The 18,715-nt window shown below is 42.1% G+C and overlaps 2 protein-coding genes across 3 annotated transcripts in view; both read left to right on the top strand.

The window, feature by feature from the left end:
* Positions 1–18,715, top strand: part of LOC132542421 (zinc finger protein 709-like) — a 215,596-nt gene that overhangs the window by 21,892 nt on the left and 174,989 nt on the right. The window lies entirely within an intron of this gene.
* The window catches only part of LOC132542418 (zinc finger protein 709-like), a 43,910-nt gene that overhangs the window by 21,005 nt on the left and 4,190 nt on the right, over positions 1–18,715 (top strand). The window contains exons 1-3 of one of the 2 annotated variants that reach the window (XM_060205008.1): positions 15,169–15,301; positions 17,500–17,626; positions 18,299–18,356. In XM_060205008.1, the coding sequence (XP_060060991.1) occupies positions 15,287–15,301; positions 17,500–17,626; positions 18,299–18,356 (200 nt within the window). In that variant the 5' untranslated portion in view covers positions 15,169–15,286. Of the gene's footprint in view, positions 1–15,168; positions 15,302–17,499; positions 17,627–18,298; positions 18,357–18,715 lie in introns of those variants that run through there. The other variant, XM_060205009.1, reaches the window with a different exon arrangement.

Raw genomic sequence — 18,715 nt, 5'->3', positions numbered from 1 at the left:
GGGCGCCAGATGTTGTGCGGGCCACGGAGATGAGAGGGGGTCCGGAGCAAAGAGGGAACACAAAACTTTATTTGCACTGGCACCTCAGAGTTCGGTGCTAGAGAAGCAGGCTGGGCCACGTGGAGGTAGCGAAAATGGCCGCCTCACCCAGTAACCTTTCCTGCGTCTGAACACCAGAGAGGAGCACTGGCAAGAGAGCGAGGTGCGGAAGAAGAAAAGCTTTTATAGGAGCAGTTTTCGCGAGAATGGGAAGGGGGAGGAGTAACCATAGCATTCCAGTATAGGATAATAACTCTCGTGAGAATGGGAGGAGGGAGGAGTAACCAAAGCACTCCAAATATCGTGGGGATGTAGAAAATGCCCTGAGGGCACAACATGGCTGAACAGGCACTCCAAGAATTCCCAACTCTCGCGGGAACTAGGAGTAGCCTGAGGGGACAACATGGCAGATGTGACTGCATCAGCACAATTTCCCAGCAAGAAAGAGAAGAGAGTGAGAAAGAACCAGACATCACTCTAGTACATGTGTTGCCAGGGACTGAATTCAGGACCTCATGCTTGAGAACCCAATGATTTATCCACTCCGCTATCTTCTGGTCCACACGTTAGAGATTTGAAAAAAAATTTATTTATTTTCCCTTTTGTTGCCTTTGTTGTTTTTATTGTTGTAGCTATTATTGTTGTCGTCGTTAGATAGGACAGAGAAATGGAGAGAGAAGGCGAAGACGGGAGAGAAAGACAACTGCAGACCTGCTTCACCAGCTATGAAGTGACTCCCTTGCACGTGGTGAACTGGGGGCTCGAACTGGGATCCTTATGCTGGTCCTTGTGCTTTGCGCCACCTGCACTTAACCCAAACTTAACTGCACTGCCACCAAACCCCTAAGATATTTGTATTGTTTATAATGGGAATAGATGGAAAATTCCTGAAGATAGTGGAATCTATATATAGCAAACCTATAGTCAACATCATACTCAATGGTGAAAAACTGGAAGCATTTCCACTCAGATCAGGTACTAGTCAGGGCTGCCCACTATCACCATTATTATTGAACATAGTGTTGGAAGTTCTTGCCATAGCAATCAGGTAGAAGCAAGGAATTAAAGGCATACAGATTCGAAGAGAAGTCAAACTCTCCCTATTTGCAGATGACATGATAGTATACACAGAAAACCTAAGGAATCCAGCAAGAAGCTTTTGGAAATCATCAGGAAATACAGTAAGGTGTCAGGCTACAAAATTAACATTCAAAAGTCAGTGACATTCCTCTATGCAAACACTAAGAAGAAATTGAAATCCATAAATCAATTCCTTATACTATAGCAACAAAAACAATAAAATATCTAGGAGTAAACCTAACCAAAGAAGTGAAAGACTTGTATACTGAAAATTTTGAGTCACTACTCAAGGAAATTGAAAAAGACACAAAGAAGTGGAAAGATATTCCATGTTCATGGGTTGGAAAAATTAACACCATCAAAGTGAATATACTACCCAGAGCCATCTACAAATTTAATGCTATCCCCATCAAGATCCCAAGCACAATTTTTAGAATAGAACAAATGCTACAAATGTTTATCTGGAACCAGAAAAGACCTAGAATTGCCAAAACAGTCTTGAGAAAAAAGAACAGAACCAGAGGCCTCACACTCACATATCTCAAATTGTATTATAGGTTTGTCTTTGTATTATAGGTTTGTCTTTGTCTTTTGGTGTTGTCTCTTTGTAAGTATGTGGACTGGCCATATTTTCACTCTTTCAAACTTAAGAATAAATTCCTTATACTGCACTTATATATTGTTGTCCAGTCAGTTTGTGTGGATTCGAGTTAGTAGGCCTCAGTTTGTCTAACTTTGTAATGGGTAAGGTCAGAAAAAAAAAAAGGGCACTGCTCAGCTCTAATGATGCTGGTACAAAGGATTAAACCTGAGATTTGGAGATTAAGTCACTAGAATATCGTTGTATAAATAACCATTATGGTCTCTTCCCTACCCATTGTATTCATTTATACATTTCTTTGTTTTACTAGAGCACTGCTCAACTTTGGCTTCTGGTGGTACAGGGGATTGAACCTGGCACTTTGGAGACTCTGGCATGAGAGTCTCTTTGTGTCACCATTATGCTAACACCCTTCCACCCCCACTAATGGCCATCTTGTTAAATGCAGAGCCTGGTGTATGGAAGTAACACACTTGTTAAAGAAAAAATTTTAAGCCGGAGACATCATGGTTTGAAGGTCAATCACTGGCACCTTTGGAAGTGAAAGTCAATAAGTGCTCCTATGAAAAGAAGAAAAAGAAGGAAATAGAATAAAGTGTCATGAAGGGGCCAGCAGAGGAGCAGAAATTTTTTTTTCCTTTTTTAAATTACTATTATTAGCTTTACTTCTTGGCTAGAGCCACCCATAAATAGAGAGGGAAAGGGTGAGAGAGGGGAAGAGAGACATAGAGACCACTGCAGCACAGCTTCAACATTTGTTGAAGAGACTCTGCTTTCCCCACTGAATAGCTCCTTTGTCTGGGTCCCTTTGTCAAAGATTAGATGTCCATAGGTGTGGGGCCTCATTTCTGGGCTCTCAATTCTATTCCAATGGTCACTGTGTCTATTCATGTTCCAGTACCAAGCAGTTTTGATGACAATGGTTGTATAATACAGTTTGAGATCTGGGAGTGTGATGCCTCCAGTTATGTTCTTTTTTCTCAAGATTGTTGCTGGATTTCTTAGGGTTTTTTTGTGTATACTATTATGTCATCTGCAGATAGGGAGAGTTTGACTTCTTCTCTTCCAATCTGTATCCCTTTAATTCCTTGCTCCTGCCTGATTGCTATGGCAAGAAATTCCAACACTATGTGGAATAGTAATGGTGATAGTGGGCAGCCCTGTCTAGTACCTGATCTGAGGGGAAATGCTTCAAGTTTTTCACCATTGAGTATGATGTTGGCTGTAGGTATATATAGACTCCGCTATATAAGCTTGTGCTTCACCCTCTGGAGGACTTTTAGCTGGACTCTTGTCCTGGTTCGAGTCTCCAATATTTTTTCTTGTTGTTTTAACCATTTTATATATTATGTTATGAGTTCCCTTTTTGGGTTGCTTCCAGGTTTTGGCTATTACAAATTGTGCTGCCATGAACTTATGTGTACACAGATCTTTTGGGATGGATGTGTTGGGTTCCTTAGGATATATCCCCAGGAGAGGAATTGAAGGATCATAGGGTAGGTCCATTTCTAGCCTTCTGAGAGTTCTCCAGACTGTTCTCCACAGAGGTTGGACCAATTGACATTCCCACCTGCCCCGACCAGCAGGGCGGTGAACAGGGGCTAGGAACCCAATGAAACCTGAAATGAAGGAACATGAGACACGAGAGAATGACAGCAAGTCAAGTTTCTGATCAAGCTATAAATGTTATTGAGAACACAGGCATTATAAGGCTTTGGGGAAGGAGAGGGAATGCCGGAGGAGGGGAAGGGGGAGCAAACTTCAAAGTGGAATGTTCCTTGCAACAAATGGCAGGAACCAAACTGTGTGTTGACTCACTTGTGTTGACTCACTTGATTACTGATAAATGGTTTACCTAAGGGGAAATGGCCTGCCCGGGGGGATTAACATTTGTCTTGAGGGGTTCCGTTGTCTCAAAGCTTATCATCTATGAAGCAGAGAAATGGCTCCTGGCATATCCTCCCTTTGTTATAATTTAAAATTGAGGCAGGCAATGGGGGTGAGGAGCAGAGACCCTAACAGCAGGTTTGGTGGGCGTAACCAGAGGAGGGAAGTATTGACCTGATTCCTCCCGCAGGGTGGGTGCAAAACCAACCTTCCCGCATCTTATAAGGCTCTCGGTGTCTTTTTGGGGAGGGGAGGCAGAGCCACAGTTTCTAGGGAAACAATTTTTGTTGCTGACACCAACCCCCATGCAAATCAGGTTTGCTTCACTGGGGACTCAGAGGCGGACAATAGGGTCCTCCCCCTGCAGTGCTTTGCCTTGCACCCCTTACTGGTGTCCTTGCCCTGCCACGGTTGGATGTCTCGATGCATAATTCTGAGTTTTATGCCATCCGAAAAGGGGGTCTGTCATCCTCAGGTTCAGCCAGGCCTCTGTCAGCCAAATCAAGTCTGTGATAATGTATTTGCAAAGGTTTTGATGCCAAGGAGTCAATCTGCCGTTTTATAAAATCAGTAATCTTATTAAAAATAAAGGGTCCTAAGGTAATCATTAACAAAAGACTAATAAGGGTCTCATAAGGGGCTCTGTAGTGACTCAAGACTATTTGTGGTGGAGTCTATAACCTGTTGTAATTTGTCAGAAAATTCATGGGAGGAATATATAGAGTGTCCTAGTATGCCACCAGCAAGTCTAAGGGAAGCAGTCAGTGGATGTGATGTCCAGGGGAAGAAACACAGCACGTCTGGTCTTCTGGTCAGTGCCAACTGATGAAATTTTTCTTCTTCATAGAGGGTCAGCTGTGGAACAAGCAAAACTAGATGGCAAGGACCAGGTAGAGAAGAATTGACATGAAAATATAGGATGGTGTTTACCAAAACAGAGAGGAGGTACATACACATTAGAAGTCAAGGTGAGGTTCCTTGAACATCAAGGAACATTTTGAGAAAAGTGAGCAGTCAATAAACATGTAAAGATGAAGTCAGCAGTGGTAGGTCAGCAGAAAGAGAAGACTTGGATAAGCTGGTGAGGTTAGCTGGAGTATATACTGCCATGGCATCCTTTGTGGTAAGGACTTGCCAACAGGGACTCTGTGGATTTTGCAAGAGCAACGTCATCCACCATAATAAAAGGAAAACAAGCATGGACATCCAGTGTTGAAAAAAGAGAAAAAGGAAAAATGTCTCTGTGACTGGAAAAGTTGGTAGCTTTGTCAATAAGATATAATAAATGGACAATTCGAATTTTTGTAAATATTAAAAAGGTTTAGTATGTTACTTCATTGACACTTTAGCCAACTGAATACTGGGGGGTGCATTCCCCTTTTTTATTAATTAAGCTTAAGGGTTTTAGTTTTTCTTGTTTGAGCTGTAGCCCATATAAATTTAGAAAAAATATCAACTGAGAAAAAAAGTTTTTTTTGTTTACTAAACATGGGCAGGTGAATTACATCAATCTGTCAGAGAGCATTGGCTTTTATCAATGGAGATTAATCTTAAAAGTCTGAATAGCAGGATCTTAATTAAACAGTAAAGCCAGTAAAGTGCTCTCACTATGGCAGGTCAAGCGTTAAAATTTTAAGAGGCTTGTAAAAAAATGAGAAAAATTTTAGGATATGAGTGACTTTAGGAGTCATCACACACCCATAAATAAAAAATTAAAAATGTTTAGTTTTAAATATTACCATATGAGCAGTCAGTTCTTCATGTGCAGATGTACCTATAATTATTTACTTAGGGAGAGAACTTGTACCAAGTTAATTGATGATCTAATGGTTAGAATTGACTTGGTTTTTTTTTTTATATGATTTTAGAAGGCTCTTTATTAGAATATACCAATATGTTATAGAAAGTCAATACCTAATGTGTTGACATGATGAAATGTTTACCCTTTTTTTTGGCTTTATTTTAAACTGATTTGACAGTTTAAGCACACTATTATACCTTTAGTTTACTAAGATCTTTACTTATCACAAGGCTATCATGAGTAAGCATAGATATAAAACTCTTAATAGATTTTGTTCCTTAGAACTCTAATATGGCAACTTAAAAGGCTAAAATAAAACCTCATAGTTTAAATATTCAAAATATTAATTTTGTTAAATCAGGATTTGCCAAAACAAATTTTCTATCAGACCCAAAACACCATTTATTACCTTAATTTATCAGGAATAAACCTCTAGCAGTGTCTTAAAACAAACCAGATAATTTTTAAAAGCAGAAAGATATAAAGAGGAAAACCAGCGCAAGAGCCTCTGGCATGTAAATAATTAACATAACTATTGTGTTATCTTTTACTAACCCAAGCCAGTCTTAAAAACAATTTTAAGTAAAATGTTAAACTTTGTTAGGATCTTTGTTTATCACAAAGCTATCACACCCTTAGGGCAGCTATGAACAAGGGTGGGTACACAACTTAATTGATCTTTGATTTGGATAGGTAACTTAAAAAGCTAAAATAAACCTTATAGCTGAAATGTTAAAATAAATTTTTACTGTTAACATTTCTTTTAGATGACCATTTTACACTAAATAATTTTGTTGAATCACATCTGTTGAATAAAAATTTTTTTTATCAGGCCAGGAATAGCATGTTTAACCCTTTTTTTCCTGGCAAGGCCACTGCTCTACACTGATTGGGTTATTAGAAAGTCAGTTCAAGGATAGAATTAAATTAACAAACAGTGGCAGTTGATATTGAGGTGCTGGTAATATCTACAATTTTCACAAGAGTGAGAGAGACTGCAGAGGCATTTTACCATGCCTAGATATCTCAGAAAATCTTTTAACTAATGAATTGATGCTGATATTAGCTATCAGAAGGACAAAATTGTCCTATATTTTACTCTGGTAAAGGTGTGCCAACTCTATGAGTCTGGATCTTTAAAACCACATTTAGCTTAACTAAATCTTATTTAAAACTTAAAACAAACTTTAGTTACTTAGGGGTTAACACACATTAATGAAAACAAGGTTAGCACAGACTTAAAACATACATTTTTGGTGAAGAGAAAAATTTTCCCTTTGAAAAACCGCTTTGGTTTTTGGATTCCTAACTCACAGCCTATCTACCCCTGAGGGGCGTTAGTGGCTAAGGGAATGATTGACTGCAGTCTTTGCCAATCTGTGGAGCAGGGGCTCTGTGCCGTGATTGGCTGTCCGGGCGTAACAGGCGGGCTTAGTTTACCGCCGCCGCGCAGAGAAAAATCTTTGAAAATTTTTTTCTGGGCTAAGGTACATTTTACAGTTTTAAAGAAAGTGGTCTAATCAGTATTATTGGCCAAGTCAAGGACCGGAGCACAAAACGGAGGGGCGGTGGTGTAGGGAGGCAGTCTGGACAAGGAAGAGCATAGGGGTTAGGGTTAGCCAGTTTGAGCCTGGCTCCAAGTAACAGGGAAAGCCAAAACCGGGTTTGATTTGGATGGTTTAGTCTTAGTTTTAGTTTTAGGGATTGGGTTTAGGTTTTTTGGGCTTAGGTTTTTTGGTGAGGCTAAAAATGTAAGCTCTTCTGTAACTGCAGCTATTTCTTTCATTAATTGAAGCTGCTCTCTCCGGTCAGCAAGGACCTTGCAGAGGGTGGAAATTCCTGGAAGGGCTCCTGAGCATGCCCACCTGACAGAGGGATTGTCAAGGAGAGGGTCAGGCTGGAGAGCAGGGGCACGGATATAGGGAGGGGAATTAAAGGGAGGAGGACACCAATCGGGATTGTAGTATCTGGCAGCCTCTTTTTCTAGCAAAGCCTCATTCTCTGTGGGAAGTGCTTCAGGAGAGGGGGGGTTTTGTAAAACTGGATAGAGGCGGGGGAAAGAATGCTGGGTTTCATCCTCCTGTGAATTAGCAATTGGAGGGTCAATGGAGGGAACTTTAGTGAGTGAGGTGGAACCTGTAGGGAGGGGAACAGGGCTTTTACTTTCAATGGGTGCTGGGAGGCTTTTATTTTGACTGGGTACTGGGGGATCAAGATCAATAATCACAGAAGGGCATGGGGATGGGGACTTTGTCCTGGACGGCGGACTAGAAGTTGCCGGAGGACCTTTTCACCCTCTGTAATAAGGTTTTTAATATCAGGGTGGTTATTATAAATTTTTAAGATATCATTAATTAAATTCCAGTAACAAAAGGCAGAAATAGGTACACATTCAGGACCAAAAGACTGATAGTGATCGTTAAGACAGTCACCAATTCTCCTCCAACGCTTCTCATCTATAGTGCCTTCCTGGGGGAACCAGGGGCAAATATTTCCAATATAATCTAAAAACTTTAATTCTTTCTTTTTAACCCTATTTCTTCGTGTCTTGAGTGACTCCTTGAGTCCTTTAATGAATAAATAGTTTGCTGAATTCATGTCCCATGGTATTGCTTACCTCAGCCACTGTGACACTCTCCTCCAGATGCGACTCACGGTCGGGTATCTCCGTGGCGATCTATGCGAGTCTTTGCGTTACCCCCCTCAGGCCGCGGTTACTCAGTGAATTCGGGTAGGCCTACCCTCTCGATCAGTGGAGTTTCTAGGTCCAGAAGGCTTCTTCGCCCCACGTTCCGGGCGCCAGAATGCCCCGACCAGCAGGGCGGTGAACAGGGGCTAGGAACCCAATGAAACCTGAAATTAAGGAACATGAGACATGAAGAATGACAGCAAGTCAAGTTTCTGATCAAGCTGTAAAATTTTATTTTGAATACAGGCATTATAAGGCTTTGGGGAAGGAGAGGGAATGCTGGAGGAGGGGAGAGGGGAGCAAACTTCAAAGCGGAATGTTCCTTGCAACAAATGGCAGGAACCAAACTGTGTGTTGACTCACTTGTGTTGACTCACTTGATTACTGATAAGTGGTTTACCTAAGGGGAAATGGCCTGCCCAGGGGGGAATTAACATTTGTCTTGAGGGGTTCTGTTGTCTCAAAGCTTATCATCTATAAAGCAGTGAAATGGCTCCTGGCACCCTTTATCAGTACTTTTCAAATTATTGATCACTATTGCCTGGATTGACTTGTGTCTAAGTAAGTTAATTAAAGGGTTTACAGTGGTGGAAGTTAACAGTTATTTCAATCCCTGAGTTGGAGCTCAGTGGTTTAAAAGCCTCTTTTTTTTTCTTCCCTGTAGGCTATGGAAGCCTGAGGGCTTTTAAACTATCAATAGGCTTCTTAGCTTAATCACTGACTCCTGACCAAGAGATAAAGCAGGGTGTGGCAGAGATAATCCAGTAGTTATGCAAAGAGACTTTCACAGCCCCTCAGCTATGCCACCGAGGTATAGGTCTTCTCCTGAGTTTCCCAGTTAGATCTCTGTCCCCTGGTGTCCCTCCCTGCCAATGCTCCAAATTCTGAGGGTAGTAGCAATGGAGACTCAGAGTTGCACTTGGTGAGTCTCTGGGGAGTCCTCTCCTCCCTTCAGCTGTCCCCTTGTTGGTGGAGCAAACTGGAGGTGGTGTCTCAACTGATAAACTGCTGAACTGTTAGTAGTCACTTAATCTCTCCTTAGGCTCCTCTCTCCTCTCTGTCACCAGCCACATGTGTGTACTCACGGGTGATTTACTGGGTTCCTGTGGTCATTCTAGTCCTGTCTTGTTTCGTTCCCGGGTGGTCTCCTTTGGTATTCCTAGTTGATCTGGGAGAGATGAAGACGTCATTTTAAACAGGAGCTTAGATCTATACTGTCTCAGTTGTTTGGGGGGGTCACCATCTGGAGGTGGCCTCCCATGTACCACCACTTCTAGGAATTGTAGGTTGCCATCACTGCACGAATCTCTTTGTATTCTAGCTCCTCTGCCTTCAGAGCCGAGCTGGGGATCTCGGCCAGGGGGCCCAGTCTCAGCAGAGAGCCCGCGGTCTCCAGGTGGTCCGGGATCTGCCCAGACTTCATAGCAGGAGGACGAGCCGGCCAGCCATGCAGAAGGTGTGGGCCGAGGTGCTCCGGGGTGGTGGCCAGGATAGGCTGAAGCCCTGCCTGCCATATCTGCAGCCCTGCTCCCAGCGGCCATGCAATATGGAGGGATCCCACACCCAACACACCACGCCAAGCGCCGTTCTTGCAGGTGGCTGGCAGGCAGAAACCAGAGAGAAGTGTTCCAGAAACAGTCTCATGAAGAAAGGACGGAGGCCTTTGGAAACCGCTTCACAAGCAGAAAAGCAGCCCATAGTAGAAAGCCAAATAGTCTTCACTTATCTGAGAGATGCGCAGGTCATGCCCCATGTGGGTCCCATTATGTCGTTATAGTTCGGGGCTCCAGTATGCCGGGATAGCTTCGCGGCAGTAGACAGAGACTCGCTGCCACAAGGCTAAGCAGAAAAGCTATATTTCTTTATTCAGTAGCAAGGATTCAAAAACTAACCTAAACTAATCACCACACAGATCTGTCCTGCATTCTTCTCCTCCAGCGGAAGTAGCGGGAATTCAGAAAGTACTTATGGTCGGGGGTGGGGAGAAGGGAGAAGCACAAAAAGCCACAATCTCCCGTAGGCGGGGGAGTGAGACCAAACCAAATCAAGCATACCAACAACCATGTGGTTTTTGGTCTTGCTTTTGTTGATGTGGTGGATCACATTGATTGATTTACATATATTAAACCAACCTTCATGCCTGGGATAACTCCCACTTGGTGATGATGAATAATCTTTTTGATATACTGCTTTATCCTGTTGGCTAGAATTTTGTTCAATATTTTCGCATCTATGTTCATCAAAGATATTGGTCTGTAGTTTTCTTTTTTGGTTGTGTCCCTGTCTGCTTTTGGAATCAGAGTGATGTTGGCTTCATAGGAGCTGGCAGGGAATATTCCGGTGTCTTCAATCTTCTGAAAGACTTTTAAAAGTAGAGGTATTTGTTCCTCTTTGAAGGTTTTGTAGTATTCATTTGTAAAACCATCTGGTCCAGGACTTTTATTTTTGGGGAGATTTTTGATAACGGTTTCAATTTCATTAGCTGTGATGGGCCTGTTCATGTTATCCACTTCTTCTTTACTTAGTTTTGGAAGTTGGTAGGTATCTAGGAAATCATTCATTTCTTCCAGGTTCTCTAGCTTGGTGGCATATAGTTGTTCATAGAAGCCTCGCATGATATGTTGAATTTCTGCAGTGTCCTTTGTGATATCTCCTCTTTCATTTACTATCCAATTTATTTGGGTCTTCTCCCTTTTTTGTTTTGTGAGTCTTGGTAAATGTTTGTCAATTTTCTTCACTCTTTTCGAAGAACCAACATTTACTTTCATTGATCTTTTGTATGGTTTTCAATGTTATTGATTTCTGCCCTAACTTCAGTGATTTCTATCCTTCTGGTTGCTTTAGGGTTCCTTTGTTCTTCTTCTAGGTTTTTAAGATGTGCAATCAGGCTGTTTATTTGTGCTTTTTCTTGTTTCCTAATGTGTGCTTGTATGGCTTTGAACTTCCCTCTTAGTACTGCCTTAGCTATGCCTCAAATATTTTGATAGTTTGTGTCTTCATTTTCATTGAACTCTCGAAACATTTTGATTTCTGCTTTTACAAATGAATTCTGCAAAACCTTCAAAGAAGAAGGTTTTTAAATTCCAAGTGGATCAAGGACTTGGATGTTAGACCACAACCTATCAAATACTTAGAGGAAAATATTGGCAGAACTCCTTTCCACATAAATTTTAAAGACATCTTCAGTGAAACAAATCCAATTACAGAGAAGACTAAGGCAAGTTTAAACCTATGGGACTACATCAAATTAAAAAGCTTTTGCATAGCAAAAGAAACCATTACCCAAACCAAGAGAACCCTCACAGAACGGGAGATCTTTACATGCCATACATCAGACAAGAGTTTAATACCCAACATATAAAAAGTGCTTGCCAAAATCAACAAGACAACAAATAACCCCATCCAAAAATGGGGGGAGGACATGGACAGAATATTCACCACAGAAGAGATCCAAAATGCTGAGAAATACTTGAAAAAATTCTCCAAGTCTCTGATTGTCAGAGAAATGCAAATAAAGACAACAATGAGATACCACTTCACTACTGTGAGAATGTCATACAACAGAGAAGGTAACAGCAGCAAATGCTGTAGAGGGTGTGGGGGTCAAAGGAATCCTCCTACACTGCTAATGGGAATGTAAATTTGTCCAACCTCAGTGGAGAATATCTGGAGAACTCTCACAAGGCTAGAAATGGACCTACCCTATGATTCTGCAATTCCTCTCCTGGGGATATATCCTAAGGAACCCAACACATCCAACCAAAAAGATCTGTGTACACATATGTTCTTGGCAGCACAATTTGTAATAGCCAAAACCTGGAAGCAACCCAGGTGTTCAACAACAGATGAGTGGCTGTGCAAATTGTGGTATATATACACAATGGAATACTACTCAGCTGTAAAAAATGGTGACTTCACCGTTTTCAGCCGATGTTGGATAGACCTTGAAAAATTCATGTTGAGTGAAATACGTCAGAAACAGAAGGATGAATATGGGATGATATCACTCTCAGGCAGAAGTTGAAAAACAAGATCAGAAAAAAAAACACACACAAGTAGAACCTGAAATGAAATTGGTGTATAGCACCAAAGTAAAAGACTGGGGTGGGGGTGTATGGGTTGGGTGAATACAGGTCCAAGAACGATTCAGAGGACCTCGTGGGGGCTATACTGTTATATGGGAATCTGTGGAATGTTATGCATGTACAAACTATTTTACTTACTATTGAATGTGAAACATTTATTCCCCAATTTAAAAAAGTTAATTAAAAAATACAAGGAAGAAACCCTGTAAAAAGAAAAAATCAGGAGCTGGGCGGTACAGCAGCGCGTTAAGTGCAGGTGGCGCTAAGTCCAAGGACCTGCATGAGGATCCAGGTTCGAGCCTCTGGCTCCCCACCTGCACGGGAGTCCCTTCACAGGCAGTGAAGCAGATCTGCAGGTGTCTGTCTTCCTCTCCTCCTCTCTGTCTTCCCCTCCTCTCTCCATTTCTCTCTGTCTTATCCAACAATGACGACATCAACTACAACAACTACAACAATAAAAAAAAGACAAGGGCAACAAAAGGGAAGATAAATAAATAAAAATTACAAGAAAAAGAAAAAAATCCAGATTAATAAAACCCTAATAATCGGGAGTGGGGTGGTAGCTCAGTGGGTTAAGCGCACATGGTGTGTAGAGCAAGGAGCAGCCTAAGGATCCCAGTTTGAGCCCCCGGCTCTCCATCTGCAGGAGAGTTGATTCACAGGTGGTGAAGCAGGTCCGCAGGTGTCTGTCTTTCTCTCCCCACCTCTGCCTTCCTCTCCTCTCTCCATTTCTCTCTGTTCTATCCTACAACAACGACACCAGTAATTACAACAATAAAAAACAAGGGCAACAAAAGGGAAAATAAATAAATTAATTAAAAAGAAACTATCTGTAGTGACCTTTTGCCTTTATTCCCTTTTGTTGCTCTTGTTTTTTTATTGTTGGAGTTATTATTGATGTCCTTGTTGTTGGATAGGACAGAGAGCAATGGAGAGAGGATGGGAAGATAGACGGAGAGAAATACACCTGAAGACCTGCTTCACTGTTTGTGAACATGATATGTAAATTATCTAGGGAGCTGGATGGTAGCACAGCAGGTTAAGCGCACGTGTCGCAAAGCACAAGGACCAGAGTAAGGATCCGGGTTTGAGCCCACGGCTCCCCACCTGCTGATGAGTTGACTCCCAGGTGTCTTATCTTTCTCTCCCCCTCTTTGTCTTCCCCTCCTCTTTCCATTTTTCTTTGTCTTATCCAGCAACGATGACATCCATAATAACAATAACTACAACAATCGAAAACAAGGGCAACAAAAGAGAAGATAAATGAACATAAAAAATTGCAAAGAAATTATCTTTAGTGATCTTTTGTCTGTAGCTGGTTCCCTTACTCCTCTAGTGTGGGAGTTGGTCTTAGGCTGCTGTGGGCCAACCCCATGTTTCCTTAGCCCTTTTCATCCTCTGATTGCCAGAGGGTGAAAGTGTATTTTAATATATACATGTTTAATTTACTGTTTCTTTTTTGCCCATATTTCTTTCTGTAGCTCTTGTTTCTTTTGCTTTCTGCCAGGACACTGCTTATCCCTGGCTTAAGTGTGGGTTGTAGGACTCTTCCTTGATTCCTTAGAGCTCTCCTACATTCTTCCTCTGCCACTGGCGGAAATCCTACCCTCACCTGAAATTCCTAGGTTTAAATCAGCCTCCTTGCAGAGCTTACACCAGGTGTGTCTAACTTTTTAAAATATATACTTTTTATTTTATTTTCCCTTTTTGTTGTCCTTGGTTCTTTTATTGTAGTTGTAGTTATTGTTGTTTTTATTGATAACATCTTTGTTAGATGGCTCTGGTATCTTTATAATGAAACTGTCATTTAAAAAATATTCCCTTATCTTGCCCTGTTTTTTTTATTGTTGTAGTCATTATTGATGTTGTTGCTGTTGGATAGGACAGAGAGAAATGGAGGGGGGGGGAAGACAGAGGGGGAGAGAAAGATAGACACCTGCAGACCTGCTTCTCCTGTGAAGTGACTCCCTGCATGTGGGGAGCCAATGGCTCAAACCGGAACCTTAGGCTGGTCCCTGAGATCCTTGCGACATGCGCTTAACCTGCTACACCACCTCCCAACTCCCATTTTACTAGATTTTTGTGAATGCTTTTGTTGAAGAAAAAGTATAAGGTTAGTCACAGCTGGTGGGTGTGGGGTGGTGGCGGGAGCCGGGGGAGGCCTCAGCGTGACCCGACCATTAAAGACCTGGGGCTCTGCGTGTGTCGGGGAGGTGCACCAGCCTCGCCTCTGGCCATTCTGCGCCACCTCCCTGCAGGTCTGGGTCCCGCTTCCCCTCATCCCGCTTTGGGGCCCGGGGAGGTGCGGGGCCCATAGGGTCACAGCATGAGCTGCTGGGGTGGGCGCAGGGTGTCCCCGGCAGGCTCCGGCGGACCGGCGTGGACACGCAGAGTGGAGCGGCGCTGATCGCGGTGGCCTCTGGCCTTGGCCTTGGGCCGACCGGCGCCTCTGCACAGGCGCAGGGCTGCGGTTGCCGAGTGCGCAGTTGTGCAGCTGCAGGTGGCCGCCAGCTGCTTGTCTGTGGCCATGCGGGACTGGCCTGCTGGGGCTGGTCCTATGCAGTGACCTTGCGGCCACCTCACATGCTGCCGTGCCGGAGCAAATTTGGTACACCAGTCTTTATTATTGGATCAGAAGGGGGTGGCTCAGGCCAGGTGGAGTCAGTCAAAAATGGCCCTCCCCATACCTCACCACCAGGAGAGAGTGAGAGGGCACGCGCCAAGAGAGAGAGGGGGACGTGGGGGGAGGTGGGAGGGCTTTTACTGGGCAACAACCAGGCGTGAAATGTCGGGACAGGATTGGTTGAAAAGGGAACTGCAAGAATGTAGCAGGAAGTGGTAAAACCTAGAGGCATACACTGCATCTGAATAATTCCTCAACATCACTAATAGACAGGATAACTCGCTAAATCTTTCCATAACCTCTTCTGTTTCCATTGCACAGCTAGGGTATTGTACCTTTTATTCACTACAATATCTTCCATCTAGGGACCATACTGTCCAGTGAAGAGGTTGTGCTGCTAGATTTAAACAGAGTCTCAAGCTATTGCTGTGATTGATCTTCCATTTTCTGGCCTGAAAGACATTCAGGGAAAGAGGAAGAGATGGCAGTTTCTTGGGTAAGTGACTTACCAACATCAATGTCTGTTTCTTTTCCCTCTTGAATAAGTTGAATTTTAATTGATATATGTTTCATTTACTGTTTCTTTTTTTCCCATCATATTTCTTTTTGTATCTCTGTCTCTTTCTGCCAGGGCACTGCTCTTTTCTGGTTTATACTGGGTCAGGGAATACAGCCTGGAACCTGAGAGATCAGGGTGAAACTTTACATTATCTCACCGCCCTATTATTTATTTTCACATTTTTTATTATGTAATTTTTATTTATACAATTTTAATGCTGTGGTCCAGGAGATGGCACAGTGGTTAAGGAACTAGACACTCAAGCATGAGGTCCTGAGTTCTGTTGCCGGCAGCACACGTACCAGAGCGATGTCTGGCTCTTTCTTTTCTTCTGTTTCTCATGAATAAAATAAAATCTTTAAAAAAAAAAAAGTGGAAATGCTGTCCAGACCATAGGATATAGAGTTAGAATTCCATACAGTTCCCACCACCAGAATGCCATCTCCTCTCCTGATAACTCTCCTATTCTTTATCCCTCTAGTGGTATGGACCCTGGACCATTATGGGGTCCAAAAGGTAGAAGTCTGGCTTCTGTAATGGCTTCCCTACTGCACATGAGCATTAACAGGTCCATCCATACTCCCAGCCTGTCTGGCTCATTTTGAAGTGGGGCAGAGCTCTGGGGAAGCTGGACTCTCTTATTTTATGTTATTTTTTAAAAATTATTTCTATGAGAGAGACCAGCATAGTGCTCAGCTCAGGCTTACCTTGATGCTTGGGGTTGAGAGCCTCAAGTATGGAAGTATTTTGTATAACCACTATGCTATCTCCCCAGCTACTTACTCTTAAATCTCTTAACTTTCCATTTAGTATTATCACTGAGACCCAGTGTCACCATTGTTGAATGTCATTATATATAGATACAGATATAAATAGATACAAGAAAAGGGGCGGGGGTGAAGACTTCTCTCTACAGCTGTTGGAGAGCTGGGTCTTGAACACATCTGAGTTCTCACAGGTGATCATCTGTGGTCTCCACTTGGTATGCCACCATAAAAACCCTGTGAAATAATTGAATACCAAGACATGACTCGTGTTGTAAAGTGCAACCTTGTCACACGCAGATACTGAGTTTCAAGCCCTGACGACACAGATAGACATGAAAAGGGAACCTTCATGGATGTTATTCTGGCGTGTTTCCTGTTTTTGTTTGTTTGTTTTTGTCTAATCTATCTAGAGAAAATAAATAAAATTGTTCAACGAGGAACATTAGAGTCATGTACAAATAAGCTGCAAACTCGACACCTCATGCTTGAGAGTCCAATGCTTTACCACTGCGTCACGTACCGCACCTCTTCCTGTTTCATTTCTAACAAACTTATTATAATCATCACATGTGTTCTTTTTTTATCCAAACTTTTATTTATTTATTTTATCACTGTGTCTTCACTATGAATTTATTACACCCAGTGGCTACTTTCTTATTTATATTTTTGAGTTTTATATAGGTGAAGAGAATTTAATAAGGAAAGTGATGTAGAAATATATCTATCTGTGTGTGTGTGAGTGATGTGAAATTGTTATTCATATATAATAAATGAAATTAATGTTTATTTTCTTTTTATGAGAAGAACTGAAGATAGAAGAAGACACACCAACTTTGAGCTCTAAGTCCCCAGGGGCTATAGGTTCAATTCCAGTTACCTTCTACTTAACTTTCCCTATCAAATTCTCTTTACCTATATAAACTTTACATTATAAATAAGGAAGGAAATGTTCAAAACTTCTCCACCACTTGTGAAGAGTGCAGTGCCACCCCCTCCCCTGTGCATGTGAGAACTAGGATAGATTCTTGGTCCTTTTATATAGTAACGTGAGCATCCTATCAGTTGTACTCCCACACAACTTTAAGGTTTTATCATTTACTAATTACAAAAGTATAGAGGGGAAGAGTGAGAATAGGGATATTGCTCTGTCACGCGAGATGCCAGGGATTGAATTCGGCCTTGTGAGAGGCCATTGTTATAATCAATGTACCAACTTCTAGACCATAATTAAGAGGTATTTGATTTTCAAGGCACCAAAGACATGTTTTCAGATGAGACAATCCTTCACAGGCTTCCTAAAGTAGAGCCTGAATGGCTAATCTGCTGTCATTCCCATTTTCTCCCATGAACACATTGCACATATTTTAGGGCTCAGTGACCTATGAAGATGTAGCTGTGATATTCACTCAAGAGGAGTGGGCACTATTGAATCCATCGGAGAAGAAACTCTACAGAGATGTAATGTGTGAAAACTTGAGGAACTTTCTTTCACTAGGTAACTCTAATATAGCCTTAATTTTTCAACTAGACAACTTTTTGTTCACCCGTGTAGAGACAGAGATACTGTTCAGTGAACAAGGTTTGATTGTGACTCATGATGGATAAAAAGTTCAATTTGTATGATTTCTTTTTGCATTGATTAATTAATTTATTAATTAATTTATTTTTTCCTCCACGGTTATTGCTGGGCTTGGTGCCTGCACCATGAATCCACCGCTCCTGGAGGCCATTTATTTCCCCCTTTGTTGCCCTTGTTGTAGCTTTGTTGTGGTTGATGTTCGTTGTTGGATAGGACAGAGAGAAATGGAGAGAGGAGGGGAAGACAGAGAGGGGGAGAGAAAAAAAGACACCTGCAGACCTGCTTCACTGCCTGTGAAGAGACTCCCCTACAGGTGGGGAGCTGGGGACGCGAACCAGGATCCTTATGCATGTCCTTTGCGCTTTGCACCATGTGCATTTAACCCACTGCACCACCGCTCAACCCCCTTCCTTTCTTTTTTTTTTTAACAGCTTAACACTGTTAAGCTCTGGCTTATGGTGGTGCGGGGGTTTGAACCTGGGACTTTGGAGCTTCAGGCATGAGAGTCTGTTTGCATAACCATTATGCTATCTACCCTCTGCCCCAATTTTTATAATTTCTAATACCTTTTATATTTTGCAATTTTAGAAAAGATACAAGAACATTCCACCAAAGGGCAGCATATCTTCCATGGGAGTAAACAAAGGTGAGAGTCACATTTATAATAAAACATGATGTACCACCTAAAAAAACGACTGTGTTTTCAAAAGTGTTGTCTCTGTAATTGACTGAGATCAGGTGCCTGCATGGTTTCCCTGAATAAGTAGACTCATGGCTTCTTAATTGTGTGCTCTCTACTGACCTAACAATTGCATATGACCCCTTTTAATACAGTTCATTCAGGAGATGAAAGTTATAGTCACTGCCATAAATAGAGCAATTTTTAAATAAGCAAATCAAAAATACTTCATGACTCGGTTATAGAATCATTGGACAAGTGACTCCAATGTGATGTATGTGATGTACATGACTGAAGTTCCTATCTGAGGCACTGAGTACCATAAT

The sequence above is a fragment of the Erinaceus europaeus genome, chromosome 13 (assembly GCF_950295315.1).
Source record: "Erinaceus europaeus chromosome 13, mEriEur2.1, whole genome shotgun sequence".
Taxonomy (NCBI): domain Eukaryota; kingdom Metazoa; phylum Chordata; class Mammalia; order Eulipotyphla; family Erinaceidae; genus Erinaceus; species Erinaceus europaeus.
Note: the sequence above shows the minus strand (reverse complement) of the source record. Positions and strands in the feature narration are given on the sequence as shown.